This window comes from Arachis ipaensis, chromosome B5 (assembly GCF_059453495.1).
Source record: "Arachis ipaensis isolate K30076 ecotype BB chromosome B5, ASM5945349v1, whole genome shotgun sequence".
In the NCBI taxonomy this organism is placed as follows: Eukaryota; Viridiplantae; Streptophyta; class Magnoliopsida; order Fabales; family Fabaceae; genus Arachis; species Arachis ipaensis.
In genome coordinates, this window is record NC_142440.1 from 147,295,522 (window position 1) to 147,311,608 (window position 16,087).

A 16,087-nucleotide genomic window follows, 5' to 3' on the forward strand; every position below is an offset into this window, starting at 1 on the left:
GGGTCGTCCAAGTAATAAACCTTACGCGAGTAAGGGTCGATCCCATGGAGATTGTTGGTATGAAGCAAGCTATGGTCATCTTGTAAATCTCAGTCAGGCGGATTCAAATGGTTATGGATGATGAATGATTAAAAGATAAATAAAACATAAAATAAAGATAGAGATACTTATGTAATTCATTGGTGAGAATTTCAGATAAGCGTATGAAGATGCTTTGTCCCTTCCGTCTCTCTGCTTTCCTACTGTCTTCATCCAATCCTTCTTACTCCTTTTCCATGGCAAGCTCTATGTTGGGCATCACCGTTGTCAGTGGCTACAATCCTGTCCTCTCAGTAAAAATGTTCAACGCACTCTGTCACAGCACGGCTATTCATCTGTCGGTTCTCGATCATGTCGGAATAGAATCCAGTGATTCTTTTGCGTCTGTCACTAACGCCCCACAATCACGAGTTTGAAGCTCGTCACAGTCATTCAATTCTTGAATCCTACTCAGAATACCACAGACAAGGTTTAGACCTTTCGGATTCTCAAGAATGCCGCCATCAATTCTAGCTTATACCACGAAGATTCTGATTAAGGAATCCAAGAGATAAACACTCAATCGAAGGTAGAACGGAGGTGGTTGTCAGGCACACGTTCATAGGTGAGAATGATGATGAGTGTCACGGATCATCACATTCATCAAGTTGAAGAACAAGTGATATCTTAGAACAAGAACAAGCTGAATTGAATAGAAGAACAATAGTAATTGCATTGATACTCGAGGTACAGCAGAGCTCCACACCTTAATCTATGGTGTGTAGAAACTCCACCGTTGAAAATACATAAGAACATGGTCTAGGCATGGCCATGAGGCCAGCCCCAAAACATGATCTAAGGTAGCATAGAACTACTCCAAGATTCGTCTCCAAATACAATAGCAAAATGTCTTATTTATAGAGAACTAGTAGCTTAGGGTTTACAAAAATGAGTAAATGACGTAAATATCCACTTCCGGGCCCACTTGGTGTGTGCTTGGGCTGAGCATTAAAGAATTTTCGTGTAGAGACTTTTTCTGGAGTTAAACGCCAGCTTTTGTGCCAGTTTGGGTGTTTAACTCCCACTTTGGTGCCAGTTCCGGCGTTTAACGCTGGGAATTCTTGAGCTGACTTTGAACGCCAGTTTGGGCCATCAAATCTCAGGCAAAGTATGGACTATTATATATTGATGGAAAGCCCAGGATGTCTACTTTCCAACGCAATTAAGAGCGCGCCAATTGGGCTTCTGTAGCTCCAGAAAATCCACTTCGAGTGCAGGAGGTCAGAATCCAACAGCATCTGCAGTCCTTTTCAGCCTCTGAATTAGATTTTTGCTCAGGTCCCTCAATTTCAGCCAGAAAATACCTGAAATCACAGAAAAACACACAAACTCATAGTAAAGTCCAGAAAAGTGAATTTTAAATAAAAACTAATAAAAATATAATAAAAACTAACTAGAACATGCTAAAAACATACTAAAAACAATGCCAAAAAGCGTATAAATTATCCGCTCATCACAACACCAAACTTAAATTGTTGCTTGTCCCCAAGCAACTGAAAATAAAATAAAAAGAAGAGAATATACAATGAATTCCAAAAATATCTATGAAGATCAGTATTAATTAGATGAGCGGGGCTTTTAGCTTTTTGCTTCTGAACAGTTTTGGCATCTCACTTAATCCTTTGAAGTTCAGAATGATTGGCATCTATAGGAACTCAGAATCCAGATAGTGTTACTGACTCTCCTAGTTAAGTATGTTGATTCTTGAACACAGCTACTTTATGAGTCTTGGCCGTGGCCCTAAGCACTTTGTTTTCCAGTATTACCACCGGAAACATAAATGCCACAGACACATAACTGGGTGAACCTTTTCAGATTGTGACTCAGCTTTGCTAGAGTCCCCAATTAGAGGTGTCCAGGGTTCTTAAGCACACTCTTCTTTTTGCTTTGGACCTCGACTTTAACCGCTCAGTCTCAAGTTTTCACTTGACACCTTCACGCCACAAGCACATGGTTAGGGACAACTTGGTTTAGCCGCTTAGGCTAGGATTTTATTCCTGTGGGCCCTCCTATCCACTGATGCTCAAAGCCTTGGATCCTTTTTATCACCCTTGCCTTTTGGTTTAAAGGGGTATTGGCTTTTTCTGCTTGCTTTTCTTTTTCTTTCTTTTTCTTTTCTCTTCTTTTTTTTTCGCCTCTTTTTTTTTTCTGCAAGCTTTTCACTGCTTTTTCTTGCTTCAAGAATCAATTTTATGATTTTTCAGATCATCAGATAACATTTCTTCTTTTCCTTTCATTCTTTCAAGAGCCAACAATTTTTAACATTCATAAACAATCAAATTCAAAAATATGCACTGTTCAAGCATTCATTCAGAAAAACAATAGCATTGCCACTACATCAACATAATTAAACTGTTTTAAAATTTGAAATTCATGCACTTCTTTTTCTTTTTCAATCAAAAATATTTTTCATTTAAGAAAGGTGATGGATTCATTTTCATAGCTTTAAGGCATAGACACTTAGACACTAATGATCATAAGACACAAACATAGATAAACATAAGCATAAAAAATTCGAAAAATAGGAAAGTAAAGAACAAGGAGATTAAAGAACGGGTCCACCTTAGTGATGGCGGCTTGTTCTTCCTCTTGAAGATCTTATGGATTTCTTGAGCTCCTCAATGTCTCTTCCTTGCCTTTGTTGCTCCTCTCTCATGATTCTTTGATCTTCTTTAATTTCATGGAGGAGGATGGAATGCTCTTGGTGCTCCACCCTTAGTTGTCCCATGTTAGAACTCAATTCTCCTAGGGAGGTGTTGATTTGCTCCCAATAGTTTTGTGGGAGAAAGTGCATCCCTTGAGGCATCTCAGGGATTTCATGATGAGGAATTTCCTCATGCTCATGTCTATGAGTGGGATCTCTTGTTTGCTCCATCCTTTTCTTAGTGATGGGCTTGTCCTCATCAATGAGGATGTCTCCCTCTATGTTAATTCCAACTGAATTACAGAGGTGATAAATGAGATGAGGGAAGGCTAACCTTGCCGAGGTAGAGGACTTGTCCGCCACCTTATAGAGTTCTTGGGATATAACCTCATGAACTTCTACTTCCTCTCCAATCATGATGCTATGAATCATGATGGCCCGGTCTATAGTAGCTTCGGACCGGTTGCTAGTGGGAATGATTGAACGTTGGATAAACTCCAACCATCCCCTAGCCACGGGCTTGAGGTCATGCCTTCTTAAGTGAACCAGCTTTCCTCTTGAATCTCTCTTCCATTGAGCGCCCTCTTCACAAATGTCTATGAGGACTTGGTCCAACCTTTGATCAAAGTTGACCCTTCTAGTGTAGGGGTGTTCATCTCCTTGCATCATGGGCAAGTTGAATGCCAACCTTACATTTTTCGGACTAAAGTCTAAGCGTTTCCCCCGAACCATTGTAAGCCAATACTTTGATCATGGTTCTTGGTGATCCATGCATTGGCATAGAACTCTTGCACCATTAAGATCCCGACTTGTTGAATGGGGTTGGTGAGAACTTCCCAACCTCTTTTTCGGATCTCATGTCGGATCTCTGGATATTCACTCTTTTTGAGTTTAAAAGGGACCTCGGGGATCACCTTCTTCATGGCCACAACTTCATAGAAGTGGTCTTGATGCACCCTTGAGAGGAATCTCTCCATCTCACATGACTCGGAGGTGGAAGATTTTGCCTTCCCTTTCCTCTTTCTAGAGGTTTCTCCGGCCTTAGGTGCCATAAATGGTTATGGAAAAACAAAAAGCAATGCTTTTACCACACCAAACTTAAAAGGTTTGCTCGTCCTCGAGCAAAAGAAGAAAGAAAAGAGTAGAAGAAGAAGAAAATGGAGGAGATGGAGGAGGCTTTGTGGTTCGGCCAAGGGGGAGAAGTGGTGTTGAGGTTGTGTGAAAATGAAGGAGTGAAGATGGGTTTATATAGGGGTAGAGTGAGGGGTAGGGTTCGGCCATTATGGGTGGGTTTGGGAGGGAAAGTGGTTTGAATTTGGATGGTGAGGTAGGTGGGGTTTTATGAAGGATGGATGTGAGTGGTGAAGAGAATGGTGGGATTTGATATGTGAGGGGTTTTTAGGGAAGAGGTATTGAGGTGATTGGTGAATGGATGAAGAAGAGAGAGAGTGGTGGGGTAGGTGGGGATCCTGTGGGGTCCACAGATCCTGAGGTGTCAAGGATAGCTCATCCCTACACCAAGTGGCGTGCAAAAACGCCCTTTCTGCCAATTCTGGCGTTAAACGCCGGGCTGCTGCCCTTTTCTGGCGTTTAACGCCAGCTCCTTGCCCATTCCTGGCGTTAAACGCCAGTCTGGTGCCCCTTTCTGGCGTTAAACGCCCAGAATGGTGCTAGACTGGGCGTTTAACGCCCATTTGCTGGCCTTACTGGCGTTTAAACGCCAGCAGGCTTTTCCTCCAGGGTGTGCTATTTTTTTCTCTATTTTTCATTCTGTTTTTGCTTTTTCAATTGTTTTTGTGACTTCAAATGATCATCAACCTACAAAAAACATAAAACAGCAATAGAAAATAAATAAATATAATAGAATTGGGTTGCCTCCCAACAAGCGCTTCTTTAATGTCAGTAGCTTGACAGTGGGCTCTCATGGAGCCTCACAGATACTCAGAGCAATGTTGGAACCTCCCAACACCAAACTTAGAGTTTGAATGTGGGGGTTCAACACCAAACTTAGAGTTTGGTTGTGGCCTCCCAACACCAAACTTAGAGTTTGATTGTGGGGGCTCTGTTTGACTTTGTTTTGAGAGAAGCTCTTCATGCTTCCTCTCCATGGTTACAGAGGGATATCGTTGAGCCTTAAACACAAGGGATTCTTCATTCACTTGAATGATCAATTCTCCTCTGTCAACATCAATCACAGCCTTTGCTGTGGCTAGGAAGGGTCTGCCAAGGATGATGGATTCATCCATGCACTTCCCAGTCTCTAGGACTATGAAATCAGCAGGGATGTAGTGGTCTCCAACCTTTACCAAGACATCCTCTACAAGTCCATAAGCTTGTTTTCTTGAATTGTCTGCCATCTCTAGTGAGATTCTTGCAGCTTGTACCTCAAGGATCCCTAGCTTCTCCATTACAGAGAGAGGCATGAGGTTTACACTTGACCCTAGGTCACACAAAGCCTTCTCAAAGGTCATGGTACCTATGGTACAAGGGATTGAGAACTTTCCAGGGTCCTGTCTCTTTTGAGGTAATCTCTGCATAGTCAAGTCATCCAGTTCTTTGATGAGCAATGGAGGTTCATCCTCCCAAGTCTCATTACCAAATAGCTTGGCATTTAGCTTTATGATTGCTCCAAGGTACTTAGCAACTTGCTCTTCAGTAACATCTTCATCCTCTTCAGAGAAAGAATACTCATCAGAGCTCATGAATGGCAGAAGTAAATCCAATGGAATCTCTATGGTCTCAGTATGAGCCTCAGATTCCCATGGTTCCTCATTAGGGAACTCATTAGAGGCCAGTGGACGTCCATTGAGGTCTTCCTCAGTGGCGATCACTGCCTCTTCCTCCTCTCCAAATTCTGCCATGTTGATTGTGTTTATGGCCTTGCACTCTCCTTTTGGGTTCTCTTCTGTATTGCTTGGAAGAGTACTAGGAGGGAGTTCAGTACCTTTCTTGCTCAGCTGACCCACTTGTGCCTCCAAATTTCTAATGGAAGACCTTGTTTCAGTCATGAAACTCTGAGTGGTTTTAATTAGATCAGAGACCATGGCTGCTAAGTCAGAGTGGCTCTGCTTAGAATTCTCTGCCTGCTGCTGAGAAGATGATGGAAAAGGTTTGCCATTGCTAAACCTGTTTCTTCCACCATTATTGTTATTGAAGCCTTGTTGAGGCCTCTGTTGATCCTTCCATGAGAGATTGGGATGATTTCTCCATGAAGGATTATAGGTGTTTCCATAGGGTTCTCCTATGTAATTCACCTCTTCCATTGATGGGTTCTCAGGATCATAAGCTTCTTCTTCAGATGAAGCATCCTTAGTATTGCCCGGTGCAACTTGCATTCCAGACAGACTTTGAGAAATTATATTGACTTGCTGAGTCAATATTTTATTCTGAGCCAATATGGCATTCAGAGTGTCAATCTCAAGAACTCCTTTCTTCTAACTTGTCCCATTATTCACAGGATTCCTTTCAGAGGTATACATGAATTGGTTATTTGCAACCATTTCAATGAGTTCCTGAGCTTTTGTAGATGTCTTCTTCAGATGAAGAGATCCCCCAGCAGAGCTGTCCAATGACATCTTGGACAGTTCAGATAAACCATCATAGAAGATACCTATGATGCTCCATTCAGAAAGCATGTCAGAAGGACACTTTCTGATTAATTGTTTGTATCTTTCCCAAGCTTCATAGAGGGATTCACCTTCCTTCTGTCTGAAGGTTTGGACTTCCACTCTAAGCTTACTTAATTTTTGAGGTGGAAAGAACTTTGACAAGAAGGCATTGACTAGCTTTTCCCAAGAGTTCAAGCTTTCCTTAGGTTGTGAATCCAACCATATTCTAGCTCTGTCTCTTACAGCAAAAGGAAAAAGTATAAGTCTGTAGACTTCAGGGTCAACCCCATTGGTCTTGACAGTGTCACAGATTTGCAAGAATTCAGCTAAAAACTGATGAGGATCTTCTAATGGAAGTCCATGAAACTTGCAATTCTGTTGCATCAGAGAAACTAATTGAGGCTTAAGCTCAAAGTTGTTTGCTCCAATGGCAGGGATATAGATGCTTCTCCCATAGAAGTCGGGAGTAGGTGCAGTAAAGTCACCCAGCACCTTCCTTGCATTGTTGGCATTGTTGTTGTTTTCGGCTGCCATATCTTCTTCTAGTTTGAAAATTTCTGTTAGGTCTTCTTCAGAGAGTTGTGCCTTAGCTTCTCTTAGCTTTCGCTTCAAGGTCCTTTCAGGTTCAGGGTCAGCCTCAACAGGAATGCCTTTGTCTTTGCTCCTGCTCATATGAAAGAGAAGAGAACAAGAAAGTATGGAATCCTCTATGTCACAGTATAGAGATTCCTTGAGGTGCCAGAGGAAAAGAAGAATAGAAGGAGAAGGTAGAAGAATTCGAACTTATCAAGAGAGATAAAATTCGAATTATTGATAATGGAGGAGTGTTAGTCCTTAAATAGAAAGATGTGAGAAGAGGGGAAGAATTTTCGAAATTAAAGTAAAAGATTTTGAAATAATTTTGAAAAATTGAAGAATGATTTTAAAAAATTAGAGTTGGGAAAGAAACAAAGTGATTTTTTTGAAAAAGATTTTGAAATTAGAAATCAAAAAGATATGATTGAAAATTTAATTTTGAAAAAGATGTGATTAAGAAGATATGATTGAAAAGTTATGGTTTTAAAAAGATATGATTGAAAAACAATTTTAAAAAGATTTGATTTTTAAAATTAATGACTTGGCTAACAAGAAAAGATATGATTCAAACATTAAACCTTTCTCAACAGAAAAGGCAACATACTTGAAATTCTTAAATCAAATCATTAATTGTTATCAAGTATTTTTTTGAAAATGGAAAGAAATTGATTTTGAGAATATATGATTGAAAAGATATGATTTGAAAAAGATTTGATTTTGAAAAATTTTGAAAACTAAAAAAAAATGTGCATTAAAAACAAAATCTTCCCTCTTGTGTCATCCTGGCATTAAACGCCCAGAATGGTATCCATTCTGGCGTTTAACGCCCAAAATGCTACCCTTTTGGGCGTTAAACGCCCAGCCAGGTACCCTGGCTGGCGTTTAAACGCCAGTTTTCCTTCTTCACTGGGCGTTTTGAACGCCCAGCTTTTTCTGTATAATTCCTCTGCTATATGTTCTGAATCTTCAATTCTCTGTATTATTGACTTGAAAAGACATAGTTTTAAAAATATTTTTGAATTTTTGATGATGGGAATCAATAAAAATGCAACTAAGATCAAATAAACAATGCATGCAAGACACCAAACTTTAAATGTTTGTATACTAAGGACTATAACAATGTAAAAATGCATATGAAAAACAACAAAACACACTAAACAAGAGAATTTAAAGATCAGAGCAAGAAAATCATCAAGAACAACTTGAAGATTAATGAAGAACATAATGCATGAATTTTTCGAAAATTAGATGAATGCAGTTGACACCAAACTTAAAATTAGACACTAGACTCAAACAAGAAACATAAAATTATTTTTGATTTTATAAATTTTTTTGTGGTTTTTTTTTTCGAAAATTGAGTGGAAAAGAAAAAAAAATAAGGGTTCAAAATTCTTAATGAGAATTCCAGGAATCATTGCAATGCTAGCCTAAAACTCCGGTCCAGGAATTAGACATGGCTTACTAGCCAGCCAAGCTTTCAAAGAAAGCTTCGGTCCAAAACACTAGACATGGCCAATGGCCTGCCAAGCTTTAGCAGATCATTGCTCCCAACAGCAAAATTGATAGAAATCAACAAGCTCTTGTGATGATAAGTTGAAACCTCGGTCCAAAAGATTAGACATAGCTTCGCAGCCAGCCAGACTTCGACAGATCATCATGAAACTCTAGAATTCATTCTTAAAAACTCTGAAGAACAAAATAGAAAATCTTTTTGTATTTTTGAAAATTTTTTTTTCGAAAAATAAAAAGGAAAAGTACCTAATCTAAACAACAAGATGAACCGTCAGTTGTCCAAACTCGAAAAATCCCCGGCAACGGCGCCAAAAACTTGGTGCACGAAATTGTGATCATCAATGGCGCCATCAACATGGTACGCACAATTGTAATCTCAACTCTTTATCACAACTTCGCACAACTAACCAGCAAGTGCACTGGGTCGTCCAAGTAATAAACCTTACGCGAGTAAGGGTCGATCCTACGGAGATTGTTGGTATGAAGCAAGCTATGGTCATCTTGTAAATCTCAGTCAGGCTGATTCAAATGGTTATGGATGATGAATGATTAAAAGATAAATAAAACATAAAATAAAGATAGAGATACTTATGTAATTCATTGGTGAGAATTTCAGATAAGCGTATGAAGATGCTTTGTCCCTTCCGTCTCTCTGCTTTCCTACTGTCTTCATCCAATCCTTCTTACTCCTTTCCATGGAAAGCTGTATGTTGGGCATCACCGTTGTCAGTGGCTACAATCCCGTCCTCTCAGTGAAAATGTTCAACGCACTCTGTCACAGCACGGCTATTCATCTGTCAGTTCTCGATCATGTCGGAATAGAATCCAGTGATTCTTTTGCGTCTGTCACTAACGCCCCACAATCACGAGTTTGAAGCTCATCACAGTCATTCAATCCTTGAATCCTACTCAGAATATCACAGACAAGGTTTAGACCTTCCGGATTCTCAAGAATGCCGCCATCAATTCTAGCTTATACCACAAAGATTCTGATTAAGGAATCCAAGAGATAAACACTCAATCGAAGGTAGAACGGGTTGTCAGGCACACGTTTATAGGTGAGAATGATTATGAGTGTCACAGATCATCACATTCATCAATTTGAAGAACAAGTGATATCTTAGAACAAGAACAAGCTGAATTGAATAGAAGAACAATAGTAATTGCATTGATACTCGAGGTACAGCAGAGCTCCACACCTTAATCTATGGTGTGTAGAAACTCCACCGTTGAAAATACATAAGAACATGGTCTAGGCATGGCCTTGAGGCCAGCCCCAAAACGTGATCTAAGGTAGCATAGAACTACTCCAAGATTCATCTCCAAATACAATAGCAAAAGGTCCTATTTATAGAGAACTAGTAGCTTAGGGTTTACAAAAATGAGTAAATGACGTAAATATCCACTTTCGGGCCCACTTGGTGTGTGCTTGGGCTGAGAATTAAAGCATTTTCGTGTAGAAACTTTTTCTGGAGTTAAACGCCAGCTTTTGTGCCAATTTGGGCATTTAACTCCCACTTTGGTGCCAGTTCCGGCATTTAACGCTGGGAATTCTTGAGCTGATTTTGAACGCCGGTTTGGGCCATCAAATCTCAGGCAAAGTATGGACTATTATATATTGCTGGAAAGCCCAGGATATCTACTTTCCAACGCAATTAAGAGCGCGCCAATTAAGCTTCTGTAGCTCCAGAAAATTCACTTCAAGTGCAGGGAGGTCAGAATCCAACAGCATCTGCAGTCCTTTTCAGCCTCTAAATCAGATTTTTACTCAGGTCCCTCAATTTCAGCCAGAAAATACCTGAAATCACAGAAAAACACACAAAATCATAGTAAAGTCCAGAAAAGTGAATTTTAAATAAAAACTAATAAAAATATAATAAAAACTAACTAGAACATGCTAAAAACATACTAAAAACAATGCAAAAAAGCGTATAAATTATCTGCTCATCAAATGGCGGGAGAAAAAGAGAAAGAAAAGTTGAAAGCCATCGAAGTTAGGGAGGATGACCCATATCATTGGGTGCATGACGACGTCAGGACTCGCTCTTCATCTTATACCAGTGTCGACTCATTGCGGGATTTAGATGGGTTAAATTTTGTGAGGAGTGGTTCTGGTCTGTTGATTGATCTTCTTCCTTGTTCTGGTGAAGATAGGGTTTGTGACAGGAGAGGTGACTGGCAGTATTTTTATATGTACACGCCGTGTCTGACCGAGTTGCGCATTCGTTTTCCTTTTACTGCCTTCGAGTGTGACGTGTTGACCCAGCTTAACTGTGCGTCGTCTCAATTACATCCAAATTCCTGGCCATTGCTTCGTGCCTTTCAGTGTCTAATGGAGTTTCTATCCTTCCCGTGTTCTTTATCTTTATTTTTTTATTGTTTCAGTCGAAAGGGGTTCGTAAGGGGTTGTGGGTTTGTCTCAGCAGTTTTTCTGGTCGTTCTCTTTTCCTGCTTTACAAGTCTTCTTTTAAGAATTTCAAATCCTTATTTGTTAAGGTCCGTTCCGTGGAAACTGAGTATCCTTTTTATCTGGACGATGAGCTAATTGAAAAGTTCCCCCTTTATTGGTGTTCTGAACCGACTCAAATCCTTGAGGCTACTGAGTGGAGTGAGGAAGAGGATTATCTTTTAGACTATTTGGTTGAATGTTTTGCTGACGGGGCGTGTTTGTCTATCCCTGAGCTTTTGAATTTGTATGATTCTGGTGATAATGACGGTTTAAAGGCTTATATAGGTAAAAGTTCTATTTTTTATTGACTGTGTCTTGCGTGGTTGGGTTTTACTAATATGTTTGGTGTATTGGTAGGTGGACGGGTCCCTCGTCTTGATCCTAATCGGTTCTAGTCGTTTTTGAAAAAGAAAAAGGAGAGAGGCGTCGGAGGTTCTGAGATTCCAAAGGAGGATGCGGGGCAGGCTACTCAGTCCATTGCTCAGCCGGAGTCATCATATAAGAGAAAAAGGGGTGAGACTGACAATTCGCTGGAAGTCATCTCCGAGGCTGATCAGGAGGTTATGGGTGGCGTTAAGCCTGCTTTCGATCGTCAGAAAAAACTTCACGGTTTCATTCCGGGGACCAACTCCCATTCATTGTGGAGCGACCAGTTTTCTTTTGCCGAATTGTCTGATAAGGTGTCCCAATACCCAGGCGACATGCTTATGACACGTCGGGTTGGCATGGAGGGACTTGGGAAATTTGTTCAGGTGATCTTCTTGTTTTATGTTCTTTCCTTTCTTGCTGTTTTTGCTGTGTCGTTTCTTATTTTGCTGTTCGTGTTATAGATTGTTGCAGCCCGTTTGATGTGCGCTGGCCGTACAGCCGAACTCATCGGTGCCGAGCAGCAGTTAGCTGTGGATAAGGTTGCTGAATTAGAGAAGTCGTACAAGGCTAGGGTTGCTGATCTGGAGAGCTCGTCCAAAGTGAAGGATGATGCTCTTGCCACTGCTACAGCCAAAATGAGGGAATCCGAGGAGGAGGTAGTTCATTTGAGGGACCAAGTTCGGCTACTTCAGTCCGAGATTATGGAAAGTGATATCTCAAAAGGAAAGCTGACTTCGCGAGTTCATGAGTTGGAAGAAGAGGGAATGGAGATGTTCTCTTCGGGATTTGATCGTGTTGTTAGCCAAATTACTTTGTTATCTCCTGGTTTTGATTGTGACCAACTTGATGTCACTAAGGTTGTGATTGGTGGTAAACTCGTGGTTGATGGGACTGTGGAGGAGCATGGCGAAAATGCGCCTCCATCTTGATGTTGTTGTTTATGTTTCGAACATATTTACTTTTGTTATGGTGCGGACTTTTTATTTTGTGCTGACCGGGTTGTGGTCAGACTTATTGTGATGTTAGTTGTTTCGTATTTTGGAACTCGTTACTTTGTGTTCTGACCTCGGTCAGTTTGGATAGTATTGATTTTGTATATAGATGGAGATTATTGCTTTCGAGCTGGATTAAGTAGATAATTGACTTATTGAGATGAGATACGTAAACGTATAATCGATGTTCTGATTAGGTATGTACAAATGGCAAATGATTTTGTTTGATTTGGGCGTCCGGCCTTGTTAAAACCCTCCTTAGGTAAAACCCTTTTGGGAAAAAACCTCTAAGTGGGAAAAAGAGTACCTTCATTCGTGAAGTGTAAAGTTCATGACCTATACAACTTTAGGGAAGAAATATTCTAATTTCCTGACATTGGATTTCCTTGTAGTATTTGTAACTGGTAGGCCCCCATTCCGAGCACTCCGGATATTCGGAATGGTCCCTCCCAGTTTGCAGCGAGTTTTCCATGTGAGGGGGTCGTCTGGCCTCTTCTGTTCGTCTAAGGACTAAGTCGCCTTCCTCGAATATCCTCGGCACCACTCTTTTATTGTGACTTCTCTCTGCCAGTTGTTTTTGGGCTCTTTGTTTGATGGCGGCGATTTCTCGGTCCTCTTCTGCAAGATCAAGCTCGGCATTTCTTGCACTTATGTTGTGTTGTTCGTCATATAGGTCGGTTCTGAGCGTGGGGATCCCGACCTCTACCGGGAGCAAGGCTTCTGACCCATAGACCAGCTTGAAGGGTGTTTCGCCCGTTGTTGTTTGTATTGTTGTGTTATAACTCCACAACACCTCTGGTATTAGTTCTGCCCATTCACCTTTTGCATTGTCGAGCTTTTTCTTTACTGCCTGCAATATAACTCGGTTAGCAGCTTCGGCCTGCCCATTGGTTTGTGGGTGTTCGACCGAGCTGAAATAGTGCTGTATATGAAAATTTTTTAGAAATGAGCCGAGCTTATTATCAGTAAATTGTCTACCGTTGTTCGATACTATCTCTTTTGGTATTCCAAATCGGCATATGATATTTTTCCATATAAGAGATCGTACCTTTTTGGCGGTTATTTTCGCTAGTGGTTGAGCTTCTATCCATTTTGAGAAATAGTCTATTGAAACTAAAAAGAATTTTACCTGTCCCGGAGCTATTGGGAATGGCCCGAGAATGTCGAGGCCCCATCTGTGGAAAGGCCAGCTTACCTCCATGCTGTGTAATGCTTCAGCCGGTCTTGTGGAGATGGCTGCGTGTTTTTGATATTTGTCACATGGTTTGACTTTTGTTATGCAATCCCTTCTCATGGTTGGCCAGAAATACCCTATTCGGACGATCTTTGCGGCCAGGGCCCATCCTCCGATGTGGTTCCCACAAACTCCTTCATGGACTTCATTCATTACTTCGTGTGCCTCGTCTTTGCTTAGGAATTTTAGTAATGGTTGTGAGAAACCGTGCCTGTATAGCTCTCCAGCTATGTTTGTGTAGAGGCTCGCTTTTCGTCTGAAGCTCTGTGGGTTGGGCTCGTCTCTGGGCATGATACCTGCATTAATGTATTCAAGAAAAGGTGTTCTCCAATCTCGGAGGTGGTTAATGTTTGTTATAGATAATAGTTCGGTGCTTAGTTTTTGGAGTGTTAGTTGTGAAAGTGCCGAAGTTTGTGTGTCTGCCCTAGTGGCGGCAAGTTTGGATAATACATCTGCTCTAACGTTATTTTCTCTATGTATATGCAGAATAATGAATGAATTGAATTTTGAAATGAGATCCTTTGCTATGAGCCAGTATCGTTCTAGCAAGGGATCTTTTACCTGAAATTCTCCCCGGATTTGTTGTACCACTAAGAGGGAATCACAGTATGCTATCAGGCTTTTTGCTTGGAGACTTATGGCCAGTTTGAGTCCCGCTATGAGGGCTTCATATTCGGCTTGATTGTTGCTTGCTGGGAAGTGGAACTGGAGGGATTGCTCGGCTACCACTTTATCTCTTTCTTTGAGGATTATTCCTGCTCCGCTTCCTCCTCGGCTGGATGCCCTATCGACATGTAGTTCCCAGTGTTTATTATGCTCGTCCAGGGTTAATTCTGAGATAAAGTCTGCGAGGATCTGTGCTTTCAAGGCCGTCCTTGGTTGATATTGGATGTCGAATTCTGAGAGCTCGATAGACCATTTGGTCAGACGTCCGTCCAATTCGGGCTTTGTTAGTATTTGTCTTAATGGTTGGTTGGTCCTGACAATTATCGTGTGGCTCTGAAAATAGTGCCTGAGTCTTCTTGCCGTTATTACCAATGCTAAGGCTAACTGTTCTATCCTCGGATATCTTTGCTCTGTTGATTGCATGACTCGGCTGACGAAGTATACTGGTTGTTGTGTTTTACCTGTCTCAATGACTAGGGCCGAGCTTATAGAACAATTAGAGACAGATAAATATAAACATAAAGGCTTACCGACTTCTGGTCGATGTAACACAGGTGGTGATGCCAGGATTGTCTTGAGTTCGGCGAACGCTTTTTTGCATTCTTCTGTCCACTGAAATTTTTTGCTTTTTGATATTGTTTGGAAGAAGTGGTGTGATCGGCTTGATGCTGCTGGCAGGAAGCGAGATAGTGCTGCTACTTTTCCTGCTAGCTACTGTACTTCTTTTATTGTTCTTGGGCTTGCCATCTTAAGTATTGCTTCACATTTTTTGGGGTTTGCTTCAATTCCCCTTGAGGTCAACATGAACCCTAGGAACTTGCCTCCTTGGATTCCAAATGCGCATTTTTCTAGATTGAGCCTCATGTTGTATGCTCGGATCTGTTTAAATATCTCTTTGAGGTCGTCGCAATGTGACTTTTCTTGAGTAGTCTTGGAGACCATATCGTCTACATATATTTCCATGTTCCGACCTATTTGGTGATGGAATACTTTGTCCATCAGCCGTTGGTAAGTTGCACCTGCATTCTTTAGACCAAATGGCATTACTCTATAACAAAAATTTCCATGCTCAGTTATAAATGCTATTTTGTTTTGGTCTTCTGGATGCATAAGGATCTGGTTATACCCAGAGTATGCATCCATGAAGCTCAAGCTTTGGAAACCCGATGCGTTATCTACAAGCTTGTCAATGTTTGGCAAAGGGTATGCGTCCTTAGGACAAGCTTTGTTTAAATCCGTAAAGTCGACGCACATGCGCCATTTACCTGAGTTTTTTCTTACCATTACCACGTTAGATAGCCATGTTGTGAATCGAATTTCCTTGACGAAGTTTGCACTGAGAAGCTTCCTGGTTTCTTCTAGGGCCGCCTTTGACTTCTCTGTACCGAGATTCCTCTTTTTCTGAGCTATAGGTCGGATGGCTCTATTAATGGCGAGCCTGTGGCAGATGATGCTAGGGTCTATCCCTGGCATATCTGCTGGGGTCCAGGTGAAGAGATCGGCATTGGCTTGCAATGTTGTTATGAGTTCTATTCTTTGTTGCCCCTGGAGTGCTTGGCCGATGTATGTGACTTGTTCTGGCTTCGTAGTCAGTTGGACTTTTATGAGCTCGTCCGCTGGCTGAGGTCGTTCTTGGGTGTCTTCTCTGGGATCGAGCTCTGCTAGGGACAATATCTCGTTCGTGCTGTGAATTGCTTTGACTTCTTGATGGGATTCCTGTTTTGTAGCCGACCTTTTCAGGCTTGCATTGTAGCACTGCCGAGCTTGTTGACGGTCTGAGCGGACTGTAGCTATCCTGCCGTCCTGTGCCTGAAATTTAACACACAGATGAAAAGTGGATACTACTGTCCTGAACATGTTCAGAGCAGGCCTTCCGAGAATAATGTTGTAAGGGCTTGGGCAGTCAACTATTAAATATTGCATGTCAATGGTTCGTGATAGTGAGCCTTCTCCTATCAT

The 16,087-nt window shown here is 41.3% G+C and overlaps 1 protein-coding gene and 1 non-coding gene across 2 annotated transcripts; both read left to right on the forward strand.

Moving 5' to 3' along the window:
• The first annotated feature begins 6,351 nt into the window (after positions 1-6,351).
• On the forward strand, positions 6,352-6,459 carry LOC148566153 (small nucleolar RNA R71). Its single transcript, XR_015884638.1, has one exon. It is a non-coding gene; the product is annotated as a small nucleolar RNA R71 (small nucleolar RNA).
• A 5,109-nt stretch (positions 6,460-11,568) lies between these two features.
• On the forward strand, positions 11,569-12,165 carry LOC148566154 (uncharacterized). The gene is made up of 2 exons (XM_088486632.1): positions 11,569-11,619; positions 11,698-12,165. Exons 1-2 carry the CDS (start codon positions 11,569-11,571, stop codon positions 12,163-12,165), a joined length of 519 nt encoding a protein of 172 aa, XP_088342758.1.
• Positions 12,166-16,087: the final 3,922 nt, after the last annotated feature.